At 29.9% G+C, this 27391-nt stretch overlaps 1 protein-coding gene across 2 annotated transcripts in view; it reads right to left on the reverse strand.

Annotated features, from left to right (window-relative positions):
• Window positions 1-27391, reverse strand: part of LOC118184669 (immunomodulatory peroxidase-like) — a 97224-nt gene that overhangs the window by 12187 nt on the left and 57646 nt on the right. The window contains exons 2-10 of one of the 2 annotated variants that reach the window (XM_035354371.2): window positions 22054-22259; window positions 20118-20250; window positions 16968-17194; window positions 15375-15554; window positions 10135-10290; window positions 7502-7603; window positions 5352-5465; window positions 3151-3286; window positions 1960-2340 (exon numbers count right to left, since the gene is read on the reverse strand). In XM_035354371.2, coding sequence (XP_035210262.1) covers window positions 1960-2340; window positions 3151-3286; window positions 5352-5465; window positions 7502-7603; window positions 10135-10290; window positions 15375-15554; window positions 16968-17194; window positions 20118-20250; window positions 22054-22259 — 1635 coding nt within the window. The remainder of the gene's footprint in view (window positions 1-1959; window positions 2341-3150; window positions 3287-5351; window positions 5466-7501; window positions 7604-10134; window positions 10291-15374; window positions 15555-16967; window positions 17195-20117; window positions 20251-22053; window positions 22260-27391) is intronic. The other variant, XM_035354372.2, reaches the window with a different exon arrangement.

The following is a 27391-nucleotide window of genomic DNA, read 5'->3' on the forward strand; positions in this document are numbered from 1 at the left end:
TATTAGGAAGATCAAATACCATTATTCCATCTGTAAGTAATCATGAATTTGTTTTAGTTATATATAAATGTGTTTTTTATAGATCATTATTACAAAATGCGATTGCCATTAACGTTTTCAAAATCTTAATTTTGTGTATTCTTTCTCTTTAAATTTCTTGTAAAATAAGTGCACCATTTTAATGAGATAACCCATATTAAAATTATTTTCCTGTAGTGCAGCATAACGAATAATACTGAGCATTACTGCCGAAAAAATACGGGTTGATTATTTTTGTAAATTTTTACCAACTAATTTTCTTACGAGAGAAATTAAAAGAACTATGGGAAACATGAAACGATTTCTGTGTTATTGAAATTATACGTATTCTCTAACTAATTCATAAATTTATGAAATGAAAGATAACATTTTATACAAAGACTTGATTTTGTGTAGGAAAAGCAATTTGGACGTTATAAATTAATTAAGAAAATTTTAATAAAAACTTAAGGGAACATAATAATAATTTTTTCACTGAAAAACAGCAAGCAATTTTAAATGACTGATCTGAATACGAAATATTTTTCACGAATTGTTTATAATACCATATTTACTTTTATAATCCTCAACACACCATTTAAAAATGCGAACAAAAAAAGTAACTCCATTCTGTAATGCGATATCTTTACTTAGTAGTACAAGCATAAAAATACCGAGATTTTACCCGCGTATTTCCCCCTCACTTTTCCTACAATTTCTACTGCAAGAACTGAAAGGGGAGCCGGACGCGGTGTGTATTATTTCTAAAGAGATGGCTAAAATGATAAGCATAGCATATTAAAAAGCACACCCTGATATTATATTAAGTATTTCAAAGTTTTCCGTTTCGGTTTATTTAAACACGTAAGAGCTATCTGCCTAAAGGAAGAGATGCCTCGTGGAGGCCTTTCTAAAAAAATCTGGCTCGTAGATACGCCACACATAGGGAAAACCGCAAAAACACCCATGCAGCCCGCCTGGTTCCCTGGAATCAAGACCAGGTCGGAAATACCAGTGTTCAGCGACTTTACCGCTCGCCATTGGTAGGCCCTGTATTTTAAAGTACAGATTGTTCCTAGCACTTCGAACAAAATGTGCACATACCTCATGCGGAGAAGCAAAAAATAGATTTTGGCGAACTGTTGCGAAGAATAAAAAATGTAAACAAATACGGCAATTATCGCAGATACGTTTTGTGGTTGCAAGTTCATGAACATTCTAGGTACTTTAGTACAGATTTAACGCTTCATCCTCAAACGGTGCTCTTGCTTGAGTGATTGTATGCAGTTGTTATCATTCACCATATCTTCCTCAAGCAGATAAAAACGATGATTTCTGACCGCTATTATGCCAAAGTGCGCAAAATGAACCAATAACTCGCCTGAAAGAGTCAGCACTTGTGAACCATAGTGTCTTTATGTTGCATGAAAACATATATCCCAAAGTATTACAATAACCCAGCTAACATGATATGAGTAGAATTATTAATCTCTTCTTCACTTACTATATTTCTTAAACCTGTTCCCAACAGATAATAACTTTTTTGCCGCCTGAACAAATTCCTTTTCTGTCGGAGTTTCAGAATTACAGCGATGTTTGTCAGGTGGTTTGGAAATTTTGAGATCAAACCGCAGACTTCTTGTTCCAGAAGACGATTATGGCAAAAATAGCGTAGATGCCGAGGGGGACTATTTTGTTTATGGTATTCATCATATTGTTAAGTTTATTGTATGTGAACGTGTAGGTCAAAGTCAGTCATATCAAACGCTTTAATTCAATATATTTGACTAAAAGGTTTTAATACTCTCACAAAATAAATAAATAAATATGTAATTTTTTAAAATTAAAAACTTAAAAACTAAAACATTGCCTAGTATTTAAGGAGTTTAAAATTGAACAATGGATTAATGTATTAAATTTCGAATAATATTCACTATATACCTGTACAAGAAATTCCTGACATCGGGTACTAAGTATGGATCGAATTTCTGCGATGGTTGCAAAGTCAGTCCTTTCACAAGAGGATCCAGTTGACCATCATAAAGCTCAAATGGGAAGAAGAAATAATTCCTGAGCATAATGCCAGAAATATGTCCTGAATGCTCCTGAATTTCGCTGAAAAGTCCATCGATCAACGAGTGGCCATAACGATATGCAGCTGTAGAAAATTCATTAATCATTGTAGGCTCCATTTTGGAATTATATTGTGTGAAACCGGAGTCTAATACCCACAGGCTGTAGAAATCCATATAGTGGGCACCCAGAACAACAGGAAGATATTCACCAAATACGACCTTCTGAAATTGTGCGCTGACTATTCGCCTAAGGGAATAAAAATTTAATTAAATGGCATTATTTTTATAATTCCATATTTACGATATTCATAAAGGTCAAAGCGAAAAAAATATTAACACTGTGCATATTAAAAACATTCAGTTAAACAGTAATACTGTTGTACATGACAAAATTATTTAAGTATTATTTCGAAGCGGTCATTTTATTTTACTTTTCATAAAATAAAACATAACAATTCTAAAAATGCAATAAGTAATAATTTTAATTCAAATGCCCGTGCTCAAATCTCGGAGAAGGCATGGATGTAATTTTTTGTCCCTTCATAGGAGGCAAAGGTGGCCTACCTATTTAGGTGCCTCCATAATAAAGTGACCACCACTTCTGGCCTTAGTTGTAGCCAAACCGAAGTCAGCTGAGGGCTCGCCATATCTATTTAATTTCTTTAAATATAATACAGGGCGATAACATTTGGTGGCAACAGTTTGAAAAGTGAAACAACGTTTATCGTGAACCAACGCAAAATGCCAAAACGAAATTAATAGCCCTTCTGGGCAAATAGCCCCTTTGGAATAAAAATAATTTTAATTCTACAAAAAAATTTAAGAATAAATATTTTTCCAATATTCCTTAAGAAACACATATTTTAGTAGATTCATAAATATGGTAAATGTAACTTCATAACAGTAAAATTTATAATAATTAAAATAATTACAAACAACAAATTTTAAACAAGTTATCTTTTCTTACAGTTTATTTTATTAAATTTGTATGCAATATTAGTTTCTTACATAAATTAAAATATATAAGCTAATTTTTAAACAGCTATAACTTACGCACCTTGCTTCCCAGAACAAAGTTTCATCATCCCAATGAGGATTTATATGCTTCAGACCATCACACACCCGATTATGTTGTCTCATCCATATAGTATGCAAAGATGTGAGAGCTGGATGTTGGTTTACTCTTGCATCACCTAATTATATAATTTATATAATACTAGATACAAATGGGAAAAAAAAAAAAAAAAAAAAAAAAAAACGCTTTACATATATATATATAAAAGCATTCATTTAGGTGTCTGAACGAAATAAGGCTATAAACCTGCTCTTAAATATTTCCTTAATTTTATATCCCATTTTAACAAGATAAAAATCATAAAATTACTTTATGTGATATAAACTTTCTAAAAAGAATAAAATTTGTTTTTAAAAAAATTTCATTGGGTGTATCTTGCCCTCCAGTATAAGTAAAACAGAGGGAAATGTATTGTGAAATGCAGTATTAGTTTTAACAGTTCACACCAGATGGCAGCACTAAAGTTTTCAACATCTTTTGTGGGAATTGAAATGCACGAAAATCCGAGTTTCATGCGATAAATTTTGCAAAATTTCTTTTGCATTACTTTCAGCTCTAAATTTCTCATTATTTTAATGGCGCATATGAGAAAAAGTTCATTTCTAGACAAACTGATCTTGTTGCGCTGAAATGTATCAAAACTTATTTCTGTCGATATTGAAAGGAATTTTGCAATGTAGTGTATATTCATTAACTTCATATTAAAATTAATTCAAGATCTTTCTTCTAATTCTTACACTTTAAGAAATTTTAAATTGACTTTAGTATGAAGAAAAAACAAAACAAAAAAATAGCATAAATTAATGCAGCCATTTAAAGCACTGACGTGCAAATTTGATTTACCTTAAGACTGCTTGAATTTTATTACACTATTTCTAAAGAAATTTTGATTAAACTTAGTAAAACACGACATAAATTTAGGGAAGATTTCTGAAGATATTTATTCAGCGTATAATAATAATAAGTTCGAAATTAGAAGTCAGAACGGTACATATATCTTAGGATGATAACAAAAAGTTACGGAGGAAAAGAATTTTTTTGCACTGCATTTATTTGCAGATTTTAATTTTTAATTTCTTTCTATATTTCAACCACCTCATATCTCCTTTTTTTCTTACGTTGACGTTTGTAAAATTAAGCTTAATTAACAACAACTTAAAACATATATGAGTATTCATATTTTATGAAAGTTGCATGTAAGTAAAAAGCTTAGAAATGTTTTTTGCTTTCTTTTGCTTATCCCTTCTCTTTCCTCCCTTTTTTTTTTTTTTTTTTTGGTAATTTTTGAGATATTTATTTGTTGAAAAAAAATGTATATTTATAGCTCATATTCACTATCTAATTAAAAAATGTTCAATTTATGAGTTGAAGATTTTCATTCCTTTTATAATGTTTGTCAATTATTGAAATAATCTAAAATCTATGGAAATGAAAATATATGAAATATTTTGGGTCAGAATAATAAATGCGTACAAAATAATAGCATCAATTCAGTGAAAAAAAAAAAAAAAAAAAAGGTAATAATTCTGCATATAGTAAACCCTTTTCTTCAGTTTTAATTAAAAAACAACAATGTTTATAATTTACGGGATAACTAACTTTTCCTCTATATAAAACATGAATAGTTTTAACAAGCAAATAAAAACATTCTGGCAACAGCCCTAACAGTAGACGCAGCGTGGTTATAGGAGTAATATACTTTCTTAATAATAGCGGATTTGAACCCGAAAATCCGAAAATCTTAGAAGATAATGTTAAAATGTGTATTATAATTGAATATTTTTTGTCAAAAAATATTTTGCTTTAAGAGAAGATGAAGAGCATTAGATTATAAAATATTAAACATCTCGTAAAGGCTCAGGGAAAGCTAATTTTTAATCCAAAATTCAATTATAAAAATATGTTATTATTTTCATGAGATATTATTCCAAATTTTTTTTCGGAAGAAAAAAAGAAAAAAGGAAAGAAAATATATTTTTACAAAATTTTGCTAAAACTTAGAAAAATACAAATCTCTAACGCTCAAATTATTCATAACATGAATATGATAATTTGTTTTTAAACAAATATAGGAGCATTTTCAAATAAAGAATGAAAGCCATAGACTTTGAGTTTATTTTTAACAAGTGATGTAAGAACTTGAAGTCGTTTATCATATAAATAAATATATTTTATCATATTACCTGCTCTAAAACAGAAAAGATTTCGTTGAGGAACACTGCATTCATCTTTCTTGGCATCTCCTGTTTGTGGAAGAAGATCACCAGTGTGGGGAACTTTAGTTACGATAAGCTTACCTAAAATCAAAAATAAATTATTAAAATACAAAACGCTTGTATAAAAACCAGCCCAGTATGTCTTTAGGATAATTCAACATTTAAAAATATTCCATTTAAAGGGAATTGCAAAGCACAAAAAAATGCACAAATCTGCGGTTTTCAGAACAATTAACGCAAGTTCATTTTTTAAGTTAAGTGTTTATCAAAACTGCTTGATCTATGAAGGGAGCTTTTTTAGTATCGGGAATAGTAAGTTCTAGAAGATGCTGAATTTTATAAGAAGACCCAAATAAGGATTAAATCTAACTGCTCGAATGCCAGTTTGCTGGGCATCAAATTTATCGAAGTTTTTTTTTTTTTTTTTTTTAAATAACCAGTCGGTTCAAGCTTCTTATGACATTTTTTTCGAGCCTAAACTTTTGGGTCATTTCATAGCTTTGACTGATGCAGGGATTTAATTATTGTTGCTAATTAAAATAATAGAATTCCACCAACAGTACTATAACTTTATGGTATGCTTAATACTGTGATATTTCTTGATGGCCGAATATCTCGAAATTCCTTGGGCCCATGAAATATAATGACACCCTATTTGGCACAGAGACCATCTGCTCCACATATTGCAGTTAAGCAGTTTTTATAATAATATCTTATAAAAATCTCTAAATATTTACGTATTAGGGCCAGTATACATTGAATACTGAAACGATTTCAATTATGTTTTATCCTAAGTGAATTTTTATTGAATTTCTTATATTTTTACGTACAATTCAAAAAGATCATATCATGAGATTTTAAACAAACGTAAAGCACATAGTCAATGGAGGTAGGTTTCCGTTTTTATTTAGATTAAAAAAGAACGGGGAAAATATTTTTTCTAAGAGTTATTTAAAAAAATAATTTAAAACCGCATATATTTTTCAAAATTATTTGTTTTTTTATTTAAAACTTTAAATCCTTTTCCGCTCCGCTTGCTATAACACTTCAGGTTTTCTCTTTAGGTTATCTAAAGTATTATTTTTATATTTTGCCCTTTTTTTTTCTTAGTTCGCAACTATTCTGTTGTAAAGGTTGCAGCTTTATGAATTTTTGATGAAAATATTTTTGGCATTTCACGTATACAATACAAAAAAACTTTTCAGCACCATTTAAAGCTTTAATTAAAAAAAAGAAAAGTGAAACATCGCTAGGACTAGGCTGTCCCCAAAATTATTGAACGCATTTCTTACAAATTTTACTAAACTATCAAATTTTTATTTCAAAATACTATAAAATACCAGTAGTAACTGAGTTAGTTATAGCTGGAAGCATCGAGATAAGGAAAATAATGTCTAGAAAACAACGTGAAAGAAGAAATATGGTGGAAAAATTGTTACGATGGAAGGAAAAATGGCAAAGGAACTTCATAATGCAGACATTTTGGCACAAGACACTAGGATAAAGATAAAAAACAGTTAAAGTGTGGTAATGTCCTAAACATAAAATATTATATAACCGTACCTTCGATATTAGCATTTCATACGTCCGAGACATGCTTCTCAAGTCGTGATATAATCCTACATATGAGTATTTCATTAAAAGAGCAAAAGTAGAATAGATTTAATTATTCTAGTTTTTAAACATTACTAAACTTGCATTTATAAAATATTCAATCAAATGAGAGTATCTGAAATTAAAGCTCAAAGCTATATGAAAACATGTGAACTAAGGAACTAATGCCAGCCAAGTGACACTAATCGGTTGACTGATTTTAATGAAGACAAAGCACACAATGGCTATTTTCCAAAGGAAAGGACGCTTACGGGGAGATACTTTATGGGAAACTAACTCGAAAACTTTTAGCTACTTAAAAATCTCTTAAATGAATCTGATGTTAAATTTTTATTTATTTATGTCATGAGTTTTCTCGCTTATGATGAAAAAAAAATTTTTTTTTAAAAATGAGCAAATTCGTAATACTTTCTAAGAAATTTTAATCGCTAAAGTTTATTGTTTGATTTAATTAACATCACCATACTTCAGTTATATTCGATATAAAATAAAATATATTTTACCATCTCTGAAAGATCTAAGAGCTTCAGTTTCATTTTCCTGACTACCGTACACGTTGGAAGCATCCACGAAAGCTGTCACTTGATCCATTTGTTGTCGAGGACCTAGGAAATGGAAATTTGATTATAAGTCAATTTAAGCATGTTACAAAATGAATTCTATTCGTTTCATCTATATGTACATTAAAAACATATTGTAGGGAATGAGTTAGAAATGCAGATTAACGGGATAAAAGGAAAAATGCCGAATAACTATCACGTTGAAATTTTTGCTAAAATACATAAGTTATTTGGAGTATTCACAAAGTAGCTATAAATCTCTCTTAATGACTTTTTGTCACTCGTTTCTAATTTTAAAAAGAAATAAAATAAAAAATGTCTCTGGAAATTTTGACTGCATGACATTTACCGAATAAAAAATAAAATATTTAATATTTTTCCGGGATCCGCAGAAAAAATTTTATATCAAAGAGAAACATTTTTTATATAGATGAAATAATCAAATAAAATGGGAAAAAAGACCATATACAGAAAATCGAAATTAACCGCGATTTTTATTAAAATGATTTATTTGTACGTAACTATTGCTAAACACACGCAAATATATGACATTGTTGAAGATAGGTAGACAACTTTCATAATGAAATAATTCTCTAATGCAAATTTTCTAAATGATAATTTAAATTTAGAAACAAATCAATTTCGATGCATTGGTTTTAAGCTGTCATATATTAAATGCTAAAATTTCCATTTTAATTTTTAAAAAATTTAATAATTTTAATTTCTAATAAAAAAATAAATTTAGTTTTATATGATCGATCCCTTTTGTACTGGATAAAAATTGTTTAGTGTCTTATAAATGTTTTTTCTAATCCTGTTTTGAATATAAAAAGCCTTCCCCGCTCCTTACAAGACATTTGTTGCGATTACCAACAACTTATTAACTGGAGTTTACAAACTGGCAAGAGATCATATATGAAGTTTTAAATGCAATGCACTTTATTGCAAGGGTTTATTTGATCACAAATACCACAGTTCTAGTCTTCTTATTTGAATCGTTTCATAAATTGGAATCGTAGATCAAAAGATAGTATTCTTTCGACCTTTTTGAAACCAACATATTATTCATATGCAAGCTTCTAGCCAACTAGTGAACAAAGACTTTTAAAATAATGTTAATTGCACAAATATTTTTATTTTTATTGGCTGAAAATACCAAGAAAAAATGTCTAATGACACCGATCACATTTAAGTCAAATCTTTTATAATGAAATAATTAGTACTTTAAAAGCGTAGTAAAAGAATATTTCTACTTTTAAACAATTCATGCTTTGAAAGAGTAACTAAAGAGAATTTTAAAATTATTTAAAATATGAATTTTTAGTTAGTAATAAAAATATGTTCAAACTTCATAAATATGCCAAATTTTTTATCGAATAGAAACCAGAAATCATTGTAACTTTCAGAAGAGTAAGCTTACGAATTAATACCACTAGCTTACTCAAACATTTGTTCATTAGCGATAGAATTAATAAAGTTAATCTCTTTAAACTTTCGCTAACATTTATGTTTTATGTCATCAGTCTAATAATTAGCACAATTTTGAAAAAACGGTCTTCTTTTTCATGCTGTGATTTACCTCGATCTGGGATCATACTGATTCAGGTGCCCTGCTAACAACTAATATGATACGACTAATATAATAAAATGAGACTCGGATTTTTTTTAGTTTGTCAATACATATCAACATTGCGCATACAATAATCCATAAATCCTTTTCCTTACCACTCTTTTCACGTGTGCTCGCTGAAGTAGCGCTTTTGGTTTCTTTCAAGAATTTTACATTTCCTTTCACAATTCAGTTAACAGTTTTGTGCAAGGAAAATGATTTTTAGCTTGTCTCATAATTTGTTTTGCACTTTTCAAAATCTCCCATTTCAAAAATGTTTCAATTAAAAATTAATGTTTTCTAATCATTCCCTTAGGAGATTATCAAATTGTATTTAATTAATATATATATACATATATATATATATATATGTATTAGTTACATTTTTATATTTTGTCACAGCCTCTTTTCATCTGCCAATAAAGAAAACTAAACATGCCATATTTATTTATAATAATAGGATTATAAAATAGCATATATTATAATTGTTTTAAGCATTCCTGTTAGAAGTTTGCAATGTTTTAAAAGTTTTAAACAAATTAAAATCAGATAAACCTAAGACTAATTTTTATTCATTTATGGATTTAGTAAAACAGTAGGAAAATTTGTAATTTTCCAGTGAATTTTACAACTAAAATATATGTATGCTTTGTCATAAAATTCATTCATTCTTCCATTATAAAGATTTTTATATCTATTGAAACTCATTACATTTCTCCTTAAAAAAATGTTACTTTTTCTATAAAACACAGCTACAAAAATACTACTAAAACTATAAAAATATAAAAAATTCAAATCAAGGTTTTATGTACATTGCTATAAAAGTGCTTGATCAGTATTATTTATTTACAGCAAAACATGTTAGGGTTTCTTAAAGTAATAGAAATTACTGTAATTCCGTACTAAATTATGCTTGCATTTACACGAATATGTAATAAATACATTCATCTGAAACCTTATAACTTACCAAGAGTACAAAGTGGGCAAGGCGCCGATCGTACAAAATTTAGACAATCTTGACCATACTTGGAGAAAAAGGGATCATCCTGAGGTAAGAGTACAGGAAAACATTGAGGATGAGTATTGTTGGAATGTGGACAGCACTGAATCATCTGAGCACCACCTACGCGTGACATAAAGAAAAAGGAAATAAGTAAAAGGCAAAAAGAGAATGCAAATAAAAGGTTCTCAAGTTTCAATCCTATTATTTTAGGAAACCTCCCAAAACCAAACTATATACTGTTGTTACAATAATTACATTTCTTGCAATTTAACTGTCTCATTTAGACTCACTTATCAATATTTGGCATATATTCCTTTCTAGAGAATCAAAATAAAACATATTTCCGAATGTTAGCTGATTTATATGTAAGACGATAGCTAAGAATTCGCTGCAAAAATTCAGCCAAAGTTAAAAACCCGAGTAAACTTCGAATTTAAAATCGCCCTAAAAATCCAGTTATTTGCATTATCAAATGTGCAGACAATCGATCTTCTAGCCTAGCTAGATTCAAGGTTACTATACTACAAGGTTTTACTCTTCCCGAGAAAGAATATTTGAGCACTTGACGTAGCTGATTCATAGTCTGCTCAAAAGGAGCTACTCTGTTGGGGAATTAGATGTAATTACGTCTTAATTTTCCCCAACTTCTGTTAAGTCAAGTAATGTCAATGAATTCGAGCACCATAATCTTGTCTGCTAATGACCTTGGTTAGATCTGTCAGATGATTTGAAGGTGAGTGTCAATTAAGATTTTGTTTTTATTTTAAAATACATGGATGAAATATCGAGGAATAAAAAAACACTTTGGACGCCGAAAATTTCTGTTTCTCGGACGTTTAGGCGTGGTAACTATTTGGCGCTTTGAAAATAGTATGGCGAATTTTGTTTAGTTCCAAGTTGTGGTAAGCAATTACAAGACATTTTTCTTCGGTTGTGTTCTGTAAAATACAAACTTTCATTTCTGTTATATAATTACACTTCGCGAACAAGGAAGGATTATGTTTTCTGCTAGCTTTAAACTAAATATTTTCACTTCATTGAGCAATGTTTTCGATGGAATTAAACATAATACTATTGGTAAACTGGCGGATTACAACGAGGTTAATGGTGATATGGAATACGATATGATAACACGATATGTTATTAGTGATATGAAATACGATATGATATCAATGATGTTAATTCTGAAATGGAAGACTTTGTCATGCAGCCATACTTGCCTCTAGCAGACAGAGACTTCTCAGAACTACTAGAAAATTCCGAGTCGAATACCAACATTTATAGATTTAATTAAAATTAATGAGGTTGAAGTAAAATAAAATTAATGTCTTTCAGTTATTTTATATATAACATAATTTTTCTGATCGAAGTAGTTTATAATACTTCCGAGCTCGAAAACCGATTCTTAAATTTCAGCAGTAAAGTATATACTAAACATTTTTAGCTTCTAAAAAGAAATACTTCTATTAGGCCAATACCTGAACAAATGACTGCTCAAATGAATGTATTTTCCTTTCAAGCACGGAATCATGGCAGCGTAAGAGGTAAGACTATCAAAATACCAAGTTTGATTTCGTATGCCGCAAAAGAATATTCCAGAAATAACTTTTATAACATTAACATTTAAATTTATTAAATACTTTCAATCGTATTTTAAGACTTCTGATGTATAACATTTAAATATTTCTAGGTTAAAAATTAGATAATTGATAAAATCATAATTTTACATAAGTTATGAATAAAACTTCTGCGCTGATTGTAAAATTCTTTCACGATTTCATTCAAATAAACAATTAATTATACATACATATCACAAAATACTTTTACAAAATAAAGATATTATTTGCAAAATACATGTTATAATCATAATTAGTCATTAGTATATTATATTATTACGTAAGTACTAATTAGTACATAAATATTACAGGTTTAGTCAATTTGCTGCATGTATAAATAATATTAATGATAATATTGTAATTGTTATTAATGCCATTCTTTTGTTATAATTAGTTTCATTCATTTTTTATAGTTTATGTTATTAGTGTTATGTTAAAATTTTAGGCAATAAAATGAAACATATTTCATATTAGTAGATTTGTTGAAATCATGCTATTTTGAATAAAGTTATTAGTTGGTATCTTCTGGTGTCAATTATTAGTTGTGAGATCTTACCTTCGTTTTTGAGGCGTGTTATAAGCAGTTAGAGCTGGTTATTTTATTTCACTTACCATTTCGATGTTTAGCGATTCAGATTGGAATGCATTTCATTTCTGCTATTGAAAAGAAAATTTTCTTCATTTATATTCTAGCACTTTTGGCGTTTTTCTAGGGATAAAATATTCTTAATTGCTTGTGATAATAAAAGTACGAAAATGTGATACGATAATATTGTGGAGATATTAATCTTCAGTAAGCTTCGGTATGTTTCTTATTATGCTTTGCAAACTTTTGTCTTGGCTGTATGAATGAGTTAGTTTTTTATCTCTTTCATTTCGAAAAAAATTCTTATATTTCTCATTCCGGACCTTTTCAAAAAAAAAAAAAAAAAAAAAAGTTAAACTTGATTATGATTACTTAAAAATATTATAAACTTATTGAACAAATTATTGCCGATTTATAGACAGTTATCGATTACTGTTGTCAAAGGAATTGTTTAGAATTGAATTAGTTAAAGACATGAAGGTTTTAGAGGCCAATACTAGTTTTTGAATTTTTCATAAGTGTCCTTAAATCATTTAAACATATACACAAATACTGTTTGTTTATAGCAAATACGGCGAAATTGTTTTTATTTGTTTAGTATTTAATAGAACTAGAATATACTTTAGACTGCTATATACTTTTAAACATTTAAAAATACTTGAAGAGAAAAATATATTTTGAGGTATGTAGAGTTCCTCACTTCGGAATTCTAAGTTAATGTTGGAAGGGAAGAATTTAAGAACTGATAAGCGAATAATCGCTTGAGTTCGGTGACAAGAAACAACAAGATAGAAGGGTAGCTAACCCTTTATTATTCCAATAAGATTTAACAAAACTCCGCCTGGGAGTGTACAAGCAAAGCCCGCCCTTGGACTTGAACTTAAAAGACTAAGAATTAAACTAAAACTAAGATTAACTAAAGAAATATAGCCGTAGCTATCAAGGTTTAAATCGAGTTGGCCCCTTAACTTATTTGACTACGAAGCTTAGCAAGGGTCTGAGTACGGGCCGAGCGTAATAACAGCTTTGAGAGAGAGAGTGGCCAAAAAGTCAGACGCGCGTAAATCAGAAACTCTGATTCTCTCTGACTCAGTAAGTAACTTCGTGGTTTAAATACCGCTCCTGCTCATTAAATATTCAGCAAGATTCTAAAAGTACGTTCTGGCCAGAAGTAGTAAGTTGAAGTTAAGAATTTGACAGGAAAAAAACTTTAACTTAAAATTTAACTGTTAATAAAATTAACATAATTCTTACAGGTATATTTCTGGCAAACTGAAGTTGGTGCTATGAAATTTCATTCATAAAATTATTTAATAGGTAACAACAAGAGCAAAAAATTTCACTGAACTTTATTTATACTGAAAAATTCTGTCTTAATCACTTTCAATATATACAGGAATTAATTAAGTTAATTAAGTTTGTAATTAGCTTTTCTTCAGTTGGGTTATATATAATTGAATCATGTGCCACGTTTCTTCTTTTTTGTATAAAATACGTATTCTACAGAAGTTATTTAGTTTCAAATTAATGCATTAAAAATATCGGTACTTTTCCGTTTTGCCGGCGCAAGCGATAAAGTCGCCAATAATGGTACAACCGATGCCAAACCGAATATTCTCGGTGGTAACCTTTTACGCCCCAATTTCAAAACAAGTCGCAGCTTTTTCTTATCAGATTGATTGTTTCTTTCAATACTGGCATATAATTACATAGAATTTTTATCAGATAGTTCAGTTTTATGTCTAAGGCCATTTTCGGTAATTAAGTCAATTAGGATGCAATTAGAGCGCTTACCCGAAGCCGAAAATATAGAAAAGGTAAAGTCAAGGGTTAAATTCATCCATTCTAATGAGAATGCATTAGCGAAGTAAAGCACTACAATTTTACATAATTTCTGAGTAAGCTATTCGTACGAATTGAAATATTTCTTGCATTTAAACTTGTGTTCCAAATTAAGATTTAACTTAAAATTAATGTAGATAATTACTGAGAGCATTAGATTTTTGTAGAGTAGTTTACGTGAGATGAGATCGCTTGGGGTCACGTGATATGAACCGGAGAATCAGGATGTTCAACCATGAAAGCATAGTAAATTCTTAAATTAATGTCTTTTTACAAATTTATTGTCTTTATTTATTGGCTTTTTATAAAATTTTAAGCGATATTAAAATGTTTATGCCTTCTTTTTTAAAAGAATTCTTAGAACTAACAATTTTTAATATTTTTTATGTGTATACTGTATGTTGTCGCCAATAAAGTCTGCTTGGCGAGATTTGCGCCGGCGAAACGGAAAAGTACCAAAATATCTTCTTAATTCTCCTGAACTAAACAAAAAGTATTCTATTTCCATATTTAACATTGCTTCGCTTTAAAGTATTATTATTATTAAATTTATAACATATTAATGTATTATTATTATTATAAAAATTGAAATAAGATTATATTGCTTTATCTTAAATAAGATTTTAATGTTACTTATATAGGAAGTAGTTTATATTTTAAAAATTTTCAAATAATTTAAATTTTGTATAACTTTCTTATTCTTTGTGAGAACTGAATATTTTATTATCAGGTTTTCCAGATGCATATTAACTGATTTACTCATTTTCTTGAATTTGTACTACTTCAATAAAAAACAGTGAAATATTTACATTTTAACATTTAATCAGAGTATTTAAAGAATAAGCTTCTTTTTATGCAGTCATATTTTGTTAATTATATATTACAAAATATAATAACTTAACATCTTTTAAGTAAAATATAAAACAGTATTATTTAGAATTGTCAGAATTTTTTGCTTTTTTTTTTTTTAGATAAAGCTCAATTTTTAAATTTATGCTTTACTTTTGTACGCTACTCTATGATAAGAATTCTATAAACAATAAATATATTATTGTTGGCTACATGAAGTCTAAGATATACGTTTTATGCATTCCTAGAAATTCAGATCTTTCAGAAGATGAAGAACGCTAAACATCGCCATGGCATGGCGGATCACGTACCAGCTGGCATACCAGTAATTGGAGTGAGCGTAATATCGTGGTCGACGAACTGGCCAAAAGCCATCAACAAGTGAGTGTGATCGTGAGCAGGACGGTCAATATGTCGATGAATGTAGAGGGAAATCACTCGAGGGGGTGGCAGAGGTTTACCAGATTTGGACATGCGTGGAACGGATATTCCTGAAAAAAATATAAGAGTAAGTATTCTGAAGGAAGCGATATCTTTAAATTGTAGTACACATAGTTTTAAAATTATAAGATAAAATGCCCAAGAATCATGTATTTCTTAACAAATTCTCATAAAACCTATCGGTATTTGATGAGTTTATCGCAAAATTTACGTTGCCTACCGAGTCATTCCATTGGACTGTGTGTGGACTATCCAACTGCTGTGAGGACGATTAAATCTGGTATACTTTCAGTCGTCAAAAATATGTTTTAAGGTAAGTAAGTACTCAGAAACAAATGCGTTAAAGTATCTTAAATTCTGCAGTTATTTCCGTCTAAACAATAATTTTGAATATTTACGAATCAGGAAATATCTTTTATTAGCACGTGTTAATTGACCGAAAACAGTAGACTACTATTATTGAAATCAGAATACAATAATTAATTTAATTTTTGGCAAGGGCTTATTATCTAATTCAGGCAAAGCACATGAAGATTTCAGACTTGAAAAAGAACACCCTAAAAGAGGGACTTTTGAATTACTTTTCCTTCCTATTCAGACATGCAGAGTTCGTTATTTATTTATTAATAAATGCAATGTATTAAATTAACGTATAATGTTGCATTACAAAATAACATATTAAATTATTATCAGGGAAATATTTGAATATTTCTTCGCTAAAATAAAAATGTGATGAAAAAAATTGCACTCAAAATTTCAGTTACGAGGAGAAAGTATGCCGTCCTAGCTTTCTTATAATTTTGATTTCAAATACAATGAAATTAATATCTTATTAAACAAAATGTAGTTGAGACACTTACTTGACAAAATCATACTAAATGGGAAAATAATAAACGTTAGAGAATATTATTAGAAACAAAAGAATGTTATTGAATTTAGCAGCGTCTTCTAGAGAATTATTATCATATAATTAGCATTTTAAATTTTCAAATTCTTTTTTTGACAAATTTTTATAATTACTCATATTTTTTTTTCTTATAATACTTTCTCTCCTAAGCATTAATACTAAATTTTGTGATTTTCACGCCTAAGTGCGAAGAAAATTATGCTTAATAATAAAGCTATAAAGACGGAAAGAAATGGCTCAGCAGAAGTGATTGCAGCAGCAGAATGGTAGACTGCGAGCTCAGTGAGAGTAAAAAACCTTAAAAAATCATTTTGCGCGATAGTTAAAATCTGAACTATTTCCCATTTTTAAAAATTTTCTTATATTTGAATTTATTGACACAACGTATTATTTGCTAGTAAAATAGCGAATATGTATTTTGTAATATTTGAATATTACGAAAGAAATTAACTGCAGTAAATGAAATAATCAAAAATCAAATATAATAATGAAGCAACTGGCACAGTGTTCATAAAAATGAGAAAAGCTTATTTTGGCCTCATTCTAAATACATTACCATCTGCGTAGTCTGGTGGAAGCAGCCTTTGAAGACAAGTAGAGGCTTTACCCCATGTCGGGTTGTAAAGATTATTACAACTGCCATCGACTGATCTGTACTTCGAATCGATACACCCTCCAGAGTGGAAATGTTTATGGCATTGCTCTGCAGCTTTCAGGGCTTCTCTACCTTTCAGTTCCTCGTGAGGAAGCGCTAATGTAACCTGCTCTTTCGTCAGACTAAACCTGTTGGAAAAGAAAAAATTATGTATTCAGTTTCCAAAAAGAATAAATAGTGTGAATTTTAAAACACTTAATCCCCTTCCTAAAATATTTGGTTATAAATCATTGAAAAATATTTAGAATTATTCAAGTTTTAATGCATTATTTAATCGTACATTTATAAAGCACATAAAAGTCAAATTTTGTTGAACGCTTGAAATTTATCAGACTGATTAAAGCTTCTGATAACTGATTATACGTTTTAAAAAACGCGTAATAACATTTATTCTTTAAAAATTTTACTAATATACATTTAAAAGTTCTTAAAAATATTGCCGCTTTTTGCTCATACCGTAAAAATTTGGTCCACGAGAAGTTATCCTTACACAGCTTCAAAATCGATTTTTAGTACCCAATCTGTCGATAGATGGCGCCACGACTGACTGCGATTAACAATTATGGTTAAATAAAAAAATCGATTTCCTTCATTTCTTGCGTAAAATAAAACAAATAAATTCATTGAAAATAGTTTTAAAAAAGAGAAGGAAAATTAATTTTGGATAATGAATGTTAAATATTTTGTCAATTATATTGTTATAGTAAATGATGACAATAAATCTTACTTTCTCTGCTACAAAATGCTTTATTTAAAATCATCAGCGCAAGTATTTCGGTCATGGAAAAAAAAAGATAAAATGAAGCGGTGGCGCAGAAAGGCTATGAATGATTGCTTGCCAAATACGAAACATTTCTAATATATCTTTCTAATAGTGGCACGTTGTATTTATCAGCACAAAAAGAATACGGCAGTATATGCATATACGTCTTAATCATGTCTGGGGATTTTTTCTAAGATACAAGATTATTAATAAAACTTTTGTTATATGGAGAAAGTTTCCTACGCACTGGGGTTATGAATAACATAATTGCAGTTACCTACACTCCTCAACAGGGTATTCAATAAGAATAAAGGAAAGAAAGGTTTTTAAATAACGAAAGCGTAATTAGCGACTAAGCAGTCTTCCAAAATAAATGTCTGTCTTTCTTGTGTCTGATGAAGCAGTGCATTTTATACTATGCAATCTGAGATTGTTATGTTCGCATTTATCGGTAATAATGAATATTTATATTTGAAACTGAAAACAGCAATTACATGATTTCTCTAAATAATATATCATGTAACCATTTTAACTACTTAGTTTTGAAATTTTTCATATATTTCCTAACAGTTGAATCAAAATACCGTTAAAAATTCCGCAGATTTATAAAAATGATAGGTCGTTAGAAATAAGTAAGTACATAGATCGCAAATGAGCCTTAAAGGGCCAGGAAATCTTTTATACCTTAATGGATGAATGTACCAGAAGCAGCATTTCAAGCATTTATTTATTATACGAGGCTTCCCTCAATGATGAAGCCTTGTTTGAGGTATCCGAGAGTGTCGACTTGAATATGGAACTCTCAGATTAGATGAAAGAAGCCCAGATTTCCACGTATCGTCGAAGATTCCACACGTATGCTGTCAATGAGAAGGATGGAAAGACGATTGGTCATATAAAAGTAGCAGCTTCACTTATGCTGCTGATTTCTAACAAGAAAAAGAGTCTCGTATTATCCTTTTGGAAAATGATATGGCAGTACCACATGTTGCACAATCACATCTGATTAATATGGCAGTTTTTACCCCTTGATTATTATCAATACTTCGAAGCTGTATTAAGCTCTTTCAGATCGATCTTCGAGCAATATTCTGTATTGAGAGAATGGGACATGTCAATATTTTTTCCTTGAAAGAGTTATTACATTTTCCGCGCGTGCTGTCGTACCGTAAGTTTACTTCGTCCAGCAAGCACTAGGAGGTTCGCGGTTTGAATACTGGAGACGGCAAAATTAATTTTTTCATGTTTACCGATTCGAAAAACTAAGTAGTCTTTTCAAAGACAGCCGAAATGAAAACATGGTGGCATCAACTCATCATCATTTGTATTTTGTCGATATTTTGCCATAAAATAAGTGATTAACATAGCCAGATAAGACATGGAATATAGGAAACTGAATCCCGGAACGGACGCTACTGACTTTCACATTTATTGCTCTGTAAAAAATCAATAATCCCTACATGATTGTCAGCCTCATTTATACATGCGTCAATTTACTCGTATTGGAAACGTTGTTATGGTATTGCAGGTCCATTATTTGGTACTGAGCTCGAAATGCAGTAACTTGCAAATGATTCTTATTTGGACACGTTTCCATCAAAAATTTGAAAGTTCTAATAAATTGATTGCCAAATAATGGACCTAATTTGAAATGCGCTTACAAATGAATTTTCTGTACAACTGCACTGTACTCATGCTTTGCTCCCACTTCTACTCAAATGATTTGGTATTGGCATTTGGCAGCTGTACTTGTGGATAATCCGAATCGTATTATTTGAGCTAACCTAAACCTATTTGCCATGGTATCTGCGAAAATTTAAAAAAAAATAAATAAATACAGGTCCGCCGAAGGAACGTTTTCAAAAGCTTTCCATAGCAACTGATAATTTTGTACTTAAGCATTTAAGATTGCCTTAAAGTTTCCTTACTTATTCCTTAGAGTTCCTTAGTGTATTCATTTCGAAATCTCTAGCTCAGATTTTCTTAAATAACAATTTTTATTTAGTTCAATCTGCTGCAGTTTTCGAGGCCACGAACAAAAGCATATTTTGTGAGTATAGTATTTTGTTTGAGAATGCTATTTAATGAAGCAGTATATTAAACAGCCAAACCAAATAAACAGTGGGATATTCGATATTAAATAGCTGCTAATGATTTACTTGAGATAGTTATTTTTTATTTAAATATGAAAATTGATTATCACAGCACTACTTGTTGCCTTCAGCTCATATAACCAAGACTTTATTGCGTCAAAAAATATTTCATTACGAGTAACTTAATATGCTTACATATCCTTGATAACGTTTGTGGCTTCTTCAAACTTTTCACAAGCTCGTTCCATTTTGGCAGCTTTTCTGTTCGGCGCCAGGAGGTGCTGATGTCGAGAAGATGACGGATGAGATCCTGGCTTCATGATACGACCTGGAAAATAATTAAAATTTAAAATAGGAACTCTATAATGAAGAATAGTACATTAAGAATAAAAAAAAATATAAGAATTTACTCAAAAAATTACTCTTGAATTATTTTCTTAGAATAACTTCTTGGTGCATAACGAAATTTATTTTATGCAACTGCTGTCAAGAGCAGTGTAAACATATAAAGCTTGTTATCAAAGTACTCAGAGTTATTCTTTTTTAACATTACACGTGGCAAATTTCTAAGTAAATGAATCTTCTGCCTTTACTTTTTAAAAAGCAAATTCTTTTCAGATGAATTAAACTTTGAAACTGTTGTTCAGTTTTCAGCACTACAGAAGAAAGTAATTTCTTAGATAAGAAATCTAATCTTCGTTATTTTTTTATGCATGTAAAAGTAACCGCTCCAATAAGTATAAAACAGAAGGCATTGTAAATGTCTTTCACAACGAAATAGTAAAGCGCAAAACTGGAGGACAAAGATTTCTTTAAATTGAAGTTCAAGGAAATAGAATTTTTCGGATGTTTATAATATTTTCATATAAATATTATAAACATTTAGATGCATAACTAAAGCTAAACTTCAGAACCATTTCACTCCCACATTAGGGATTTGTACTCATGTTCCTATAGAGATCATGCACATTTCTTTCGTGGTAGAAAACACGCGGAATCTCAGAACTCAAACTGGAAATTTAGGCTAATAAAGGGGTTTGTAAAGAAATTATATCTTCTAAATAATATTGTTTTTGCCTGATTGTATAAAAATACCCAGATTTTCGAAATGCTTATCGTTCAGTTCCTAATTCTCTCTCTTTTTTTCTTTTTAAACTCTCTCTTCCGATTTATTTTGAAATGCCTCACTTCTTAATTGCGTAGAAAAGCTAAGATAGGAAACGAAGCATTGTCTGATTGCTATATTACCTGAGAATAAAGGTAAATTTAATTAAATTTAGCACTTGCTAGTGCTAAGCTAGGGATTAGAGTCCCTAATGGTGAGATGAAGTTGAGTGATCCAGCGATTGTTTTGTAGAGAGGATTTGTGAGAGAATTCGAGAGAACTGTTTTTCATTCTTAAAGCAATAAATTATTTACGTATATTTCCAGAAAATAATAATTATATTTGTGCTTAATTTTAGGATAATGGAAAGACAGTTTTTTGTAACATTAGGTCTATGGTTTAGCACTATAAACTTTAGTTCTTACTATCCGAATAATGATTTTATTTTCCTTTATGTATGACTTTCCTTTGTTAACAAGATAAACAGCAGACTGCATAGGTAACAAACTTTTAAACAAAAAAAATCTATCCAGTTGACTGTAAAAAGTATAAATGACTATTCAACCTGGAAATTAAAAATTAGAATAATAATTTACTCAAATAAAATTCAATTTTTTTTATTATGATGACTACAAAAAGCTCTTAGTATGGTAGAAGATTTCATTCTTCTGTGTGTTGTTTATTTATAAACGCGTTGTAAAAAGATTATCTGAAGATCAGTGAAACTGCACAAAAAGTCATAAACACAGAATCAGGTTTTCACAACAGCACTGAAAAATTCTGGACCTGGATATTTGCTTTTGAGTTCAATTAGTCAGTTCAAACTGAACACCGTAAGGAACAAACAGATGGGCTCAAATAATAGCCTCAAACCACTTCTTTAAAATTTAGGAATTAACTGTATTAACTATTAGTTTCTATATAATTATAGGTTCATAATATGAGTTGTTGTTGTTGGAAACTGATCGAAATGCATATTAGGCTGTCGAGTTTTATATAAAAAAATTATAAGAAATTTCAACTCACCTCCTTTGAAGATTTTATCTTCGTGCGCTCTTTTGGCTTTAATCACATGTTCAGCGACTATAAAGGCCTGGTCCATATCGTATTCTGATATATGTGGCAACCACTCGTAGTGTGTCCTCTGTAGAATGGCATATCGAGGTGTGATGACCCCTTGGCCTATTGTCAATTTGCAGGCACATAGGACTACAGTCAACCGCACCACTAACCTATAATAAAAAAATATACATAAAATAAAACACTTTTGAAATAAAATTTAAGTTCATTTTAAGGCATTTTATATTAATAAGAATGCAGTGTGCTTTTAACACTAGCTTTATTTAATTAAAAAAATATTAGATTAAAAAACATATAATGTATGCATTTTATTTTGATGATTTTTAAATAAAAAAAATTCTTGGTAAGCCATATAGGATTTAACTTAGTCACATAAATAAAGTCGATATGAAGACGGAATAAGAAATGAGGGGGAGAATGTTTTGCATGTAAAATGTACTTCTAAATGTGTTAAAATGTATTTATTAGCAAAGCATAAACCACGATCAAAAATGATTCTGCTCATAGAATGTTAAGAGAACACTTTTCTTACAAAGGGTCTTAAGTGCATTGAAAGATGAAATGATTGCAGTTCCTTTAAAAGCCTGAAATAATCGAGATTTTGATGAATGATATTTTTTTATTTTATTTCCATTATAGCATTTCAAATGCAATGATGAGATAAGCAATCAAGATAAAATACTCATAAAGACTGTACTTAACTTGTACACATATATAAGCTGATAAGCAAATCTTTTGAAAATAACTATCTCTTTTCCGTATGTCTCAACAGCGTGGTGCCAAAAATGTTAGCACCTTCTTTGAAAATCGTACCTTATTAGTATGCTTTGTAAGTTCTTTGATTAACATTCACAGGTCAACGTATGCAAACCTTCAACCCAACAGATTTTAAGCATCCTCCTCGTAATCCTAGGTAAGCCATACGAAGTTGAATAATCAACACAATGTATGTAGTGTAATCTTTAAATAATATGGAAATCCAGCTCAGTTGTTTTAACCTTTTCTCACCATTTATCCCAAAAGATTTCTGTCAAATTCAGTTACGAGTGAATCAAAGCAGGTCACTTCCAGGATATCAACCGCCCAAACCACAATCTATGTTTTAAGAACATGTTAGGTAACAATGGGTTGAAAGAACCTAACTACTTTTAATGACTGGCTTGCATGATAATGAGAAAGATTCATTGAAGAATACACGTATTTGTTAGTGGACATACGGAGAAAGCACTTCCGCGTACACCTCAGTTTTCAATATATCAACATTTCTTCGATGCATGTCTTTTATTGATTGATTGTTGCTAAACATGCAATTGTTATATTTCCTGCTTCTTTACCGGTGAGCAATTCACTCTTGTAACAAATACAGTCACAATAAACGTTTTGTATATTGAAAGTATATTGAAAATCTGTTGATTTATAGATTATATCTAACATAACAGTGGTAAAGTTTTCTATGTTTGATATTTTTTTCCATAAGCATTTTACGTCTGGGGGAATAATAGGTTTACTTTCTTCTATAACCTCCGAAAAACTATTTCAACAACTTTTTGCAGTCGAGAACAAAAGCAGCTTTCATAGCACAATAGCATTCAAAGCATAAACGTGTGTTTTTGTGGACGATTTTTTATCGGGTTACTCTCTGAACTACATGGTTTCTTTCACGTCGACCTAGTTATTAACCTTCTCACAGAAACGAATGCATTCTTTTTTCCGTGAGAAAACCATCTAGTCATGTAGTATCAGGCACACTGATATAGTGGATCGAAACCACTGGCACGCCTTTGAAATTAATCATTCGTATTCAACAGTAAGAAATTAAGCTGCAGTTGTTTTCGCGGGGTTAGCTACGCATTTTTGAAATCCCTAAATAAATTTCCATGATATCCTAGATACACCGTAACATTCTGTGCCCAGTTAATTCAAATAACCCAGTAAATGCTTAGGTATGAGTAAGTACTTCATTCGCGAGGTGCGGCAAGTAATTTAAATAAACGCAAGGTCAGAGCATTCTGTCTGCAAACTTGACCTATGCGATTCGTGCTTTTATATGCAAATCAGGATACTGAAGATAAGTCCGCCTGAGCAAGTCAAGATGACAGTTTTTTTTTTTTTTTTTTTTTTTAACACAGAAAATAGCACAGATTTCTCATATTGATATTGTAAAGAGCACTGTAATTATAAAGAAGATGCTCTTCTTAAGCGGAAATTACATCCAAAATAAAGCAAGCAGCTGTTTGACATGACTTAATCAATTACATTAGATACGACATCAAATTGGGGTATGCTGGTTCTCTTTTACAATAACACTGAAAATATAAATCTGGATTTTGCATTTCCAGAAAGGAAACATCAATGTTGCTTTTCAGAAACCCACAGAATATATAGACACAGTATTGGTTTTTAATTATGTTATACGTAATAAATATTGCTAATATTGTTATGCATTTGACTTAATTATAAACGAAACACTATAGTCTCCCCAATTGTTTAAACAATAAATATATTAAGAAATAAAATATTAAATAATAAAAATAAATATTTTGTGTGTCAGAATAACTGTGCTGCTGTTAAATGAAGGTAATAATTTAAAGCATTCATTTAATCTCTTCCAACTATCAAAAAGGCCAAACTTATAAATTTAACTTCATGATATATTATATACTGGAATATAGACTAATCTGGTCATTTTTTTTTAAGTTCGTGAGAAAAATATTTTCTAAAAGACCTATGTACTGCTGAAATTAATTCTCACTGCACGTGAATGATAAGCATGCGAATAAAATAAGTGATAATAGAATACTTTGCATACTAATTAGTCAATAAAAATAGCACATTCATAATTTCTAACTCAGCCAAATAGAATTGTTAAGTTCTTGAAAAACTGATTGATATTTGTATATCATTTTCGACGCTACAAACCGTATAAAACATATCAAAATCTCATGATGTGATCCGCCCAATATAAACTCAGATATACAAATTTAGTTTTAATAAGAGCAGTTTGATCTTATTACAATCCTCGGTGAGCCAGATTTTGAGATTATTTCTTATAATGCATTTGAAAGGGATAGCTTTGCTTTCAGATAATTTCTTTCGGCAGTTGCTCGAAGGTTAAATGCATGGTCATGTTTTCGACATAACGCTGCTATGTTTCTTAAACCTACTAGACATCACGTTCCATGACAAAAATATGAAGTCTCTCATGGTGACCATTATTGAATACGACCACTATTTTTCTGAGAAAATGAATAAACATCTGTAATAAGTGTTATTTTCCAAAAAAAGATCACTTCTCCCCAAGACCAATAGTGTTTGTAACTGTGATCGTCACAAAATGGTTTCACAGCATTTATAAATATTTTGATATTTTTCCTCATTTGCCAAACAAATTCAGATTTATTAATTATGCTAGATGGAATCAAAATAATTAAAAATTAACTATTTCATTTCTTGTAGGTCAGTTATATTGTCCTAGGAAAGAGAACCTTTTATTTCAAACAAATTAATGGTAATGATTAGGAAAAATTAAAATGGAATTAGGTTAGTATAATTTTATTGGTCAAGCCTCCTTATAATATAGAATGGCATTCTTCTGAACATACTTATTAAAAAGGTGAATTTACTTGGTTTATTATAATCCTACTCATCACATCATATCTAATTTAATAGATTTTCCTTATGCAATTGGGACCGAGCGGTAAAGTCGCTAAAATGTAGTAGTTCGGTCCGGGGTTCAAATGCTGGCGAAAGGGCTGACTGCATCGGCGTTTCTGTGTTTTCCCCCATCTGTAACTTGTATAAGAGCCAGTTTTCCTTAGAAAGTCCTCCATGAAAGCAATCCTTCCCTTTGGTAGGTAGCCATCGTTTGCTTTGCCACAATCAAAAAAACTAAACCAGACCTTATACCATTCGAAAAGGAAGAGAAATCTGTTAGATGCAGTATAACTGCAGATCTATCAATTTTTAAATAGAAAATTTCAAATTTTGCAATGTTTTTATTCTTTCGTTAGCGCATCAAATTCTCATATATTCTCTGCCTACATAGCCATATTTGAATAGTAAATAAATCATTTCTATCGAATCTAGTTATAAACGTTAAGTAAATACAAGTCCATTAGTATTAAAGTTTTGAAACTAAATTATACCTAGTTACTTACTTAGAAAAACATAATTACAATTTTTAGAACTGCAATAATTATGAGCTGAAACATTACTGCTATTTTTAAATAGCAGTAATATTTCACATTATTGGAATTTTGATTAAAAAAAACTTCCAGCGTCTTTTATGCCAGAAAAAAAACTAGCTTACAAAGACAAATGTAATTTTAAATTGTCAGAATTTAAATAATTTCGAATTGCCTCAATGCAAATATTTTAAGAAATATTAATGATTCATATTTTAGGAATTTGAGTAAGAAAAATTCCAGCTATCTCATTGTGTTATAACGGCTACTCTGTATAGGTGCATGAAAATGAATCATTTATAAAAGGCATATAAGCTTATGGCCCATATTTCGAAACGAGTGGAGGATAAACCTGCCTATTAAGTTTTCCCGTCATCGTAAAATTGTCTTAAAATGCTAACATTTGAAAATATTTAGCATGTCTGCGACATGTCAGCAAGGTAGGTCATGTTTACAACATACAAGCTAAAAGAAAATAAATTATAATTTAAAGAGATGTTGTTTTTCATAAGAATAAAAATTAATTCACCCAAGTCGTTTCCCTGGAGAAAAACGGAATTCACGCATATCGAATCTTTTTAGATATGCTGCCATCTATCTTTTTAGACTTGAACTGAATGTTTAATAACATAATAGTTTATGATTTCTTCGAGGGAAAATGCGTTGCCAGTTTTTAACTTTTATTTTACATCGAATAAAAACTCTAAAAACAATTACTTCTGTTTGTTTCTCATTATCACTCACATGTGTGGTTTATCGTATACGAAACTACAAACTTCTTCCGTAAATAAAATAGAAACGTTTTTGCTCAAACAACGAACTAGAGAAAAAATAATGCTCGAATAAAGCACGCGAAAAAAAAAAAAAAAACTCATGCTATTTATAACAGTATTAAAAATTTCAACTTTAAAAATGGTAATGAGGGAAAATAAAATATGAAACAGAAAACAACACTTTTTAATAATTTATTTAAAATTTTCAGTTTCCCAAATCCTAATTCATTAGATATTTTGATTTTCAATGCACATTAGATGAAATTTGTTAAGCTGCTTATTTTTCTGTTTCTAGTTTTATTTATCTATTTCTAACATTCTACTTTA

This window comes from Stegodyphus dumicola, chromosome 12 (genome assembly GCF_044657685.1).
Source record: "Stegodyphus dumicola isolate Sdum_Otavi_A_Nest chromosome 12, ASM4465768v1".
In the NCBI taxonomy this organism is placed as follows: domain Eukaryota; kingdom Metazoa; phylum Arthropoda; class Arachnida; order Araneae; family Eresidae; genus Stegodyphus; species Stegodyphus dumicola.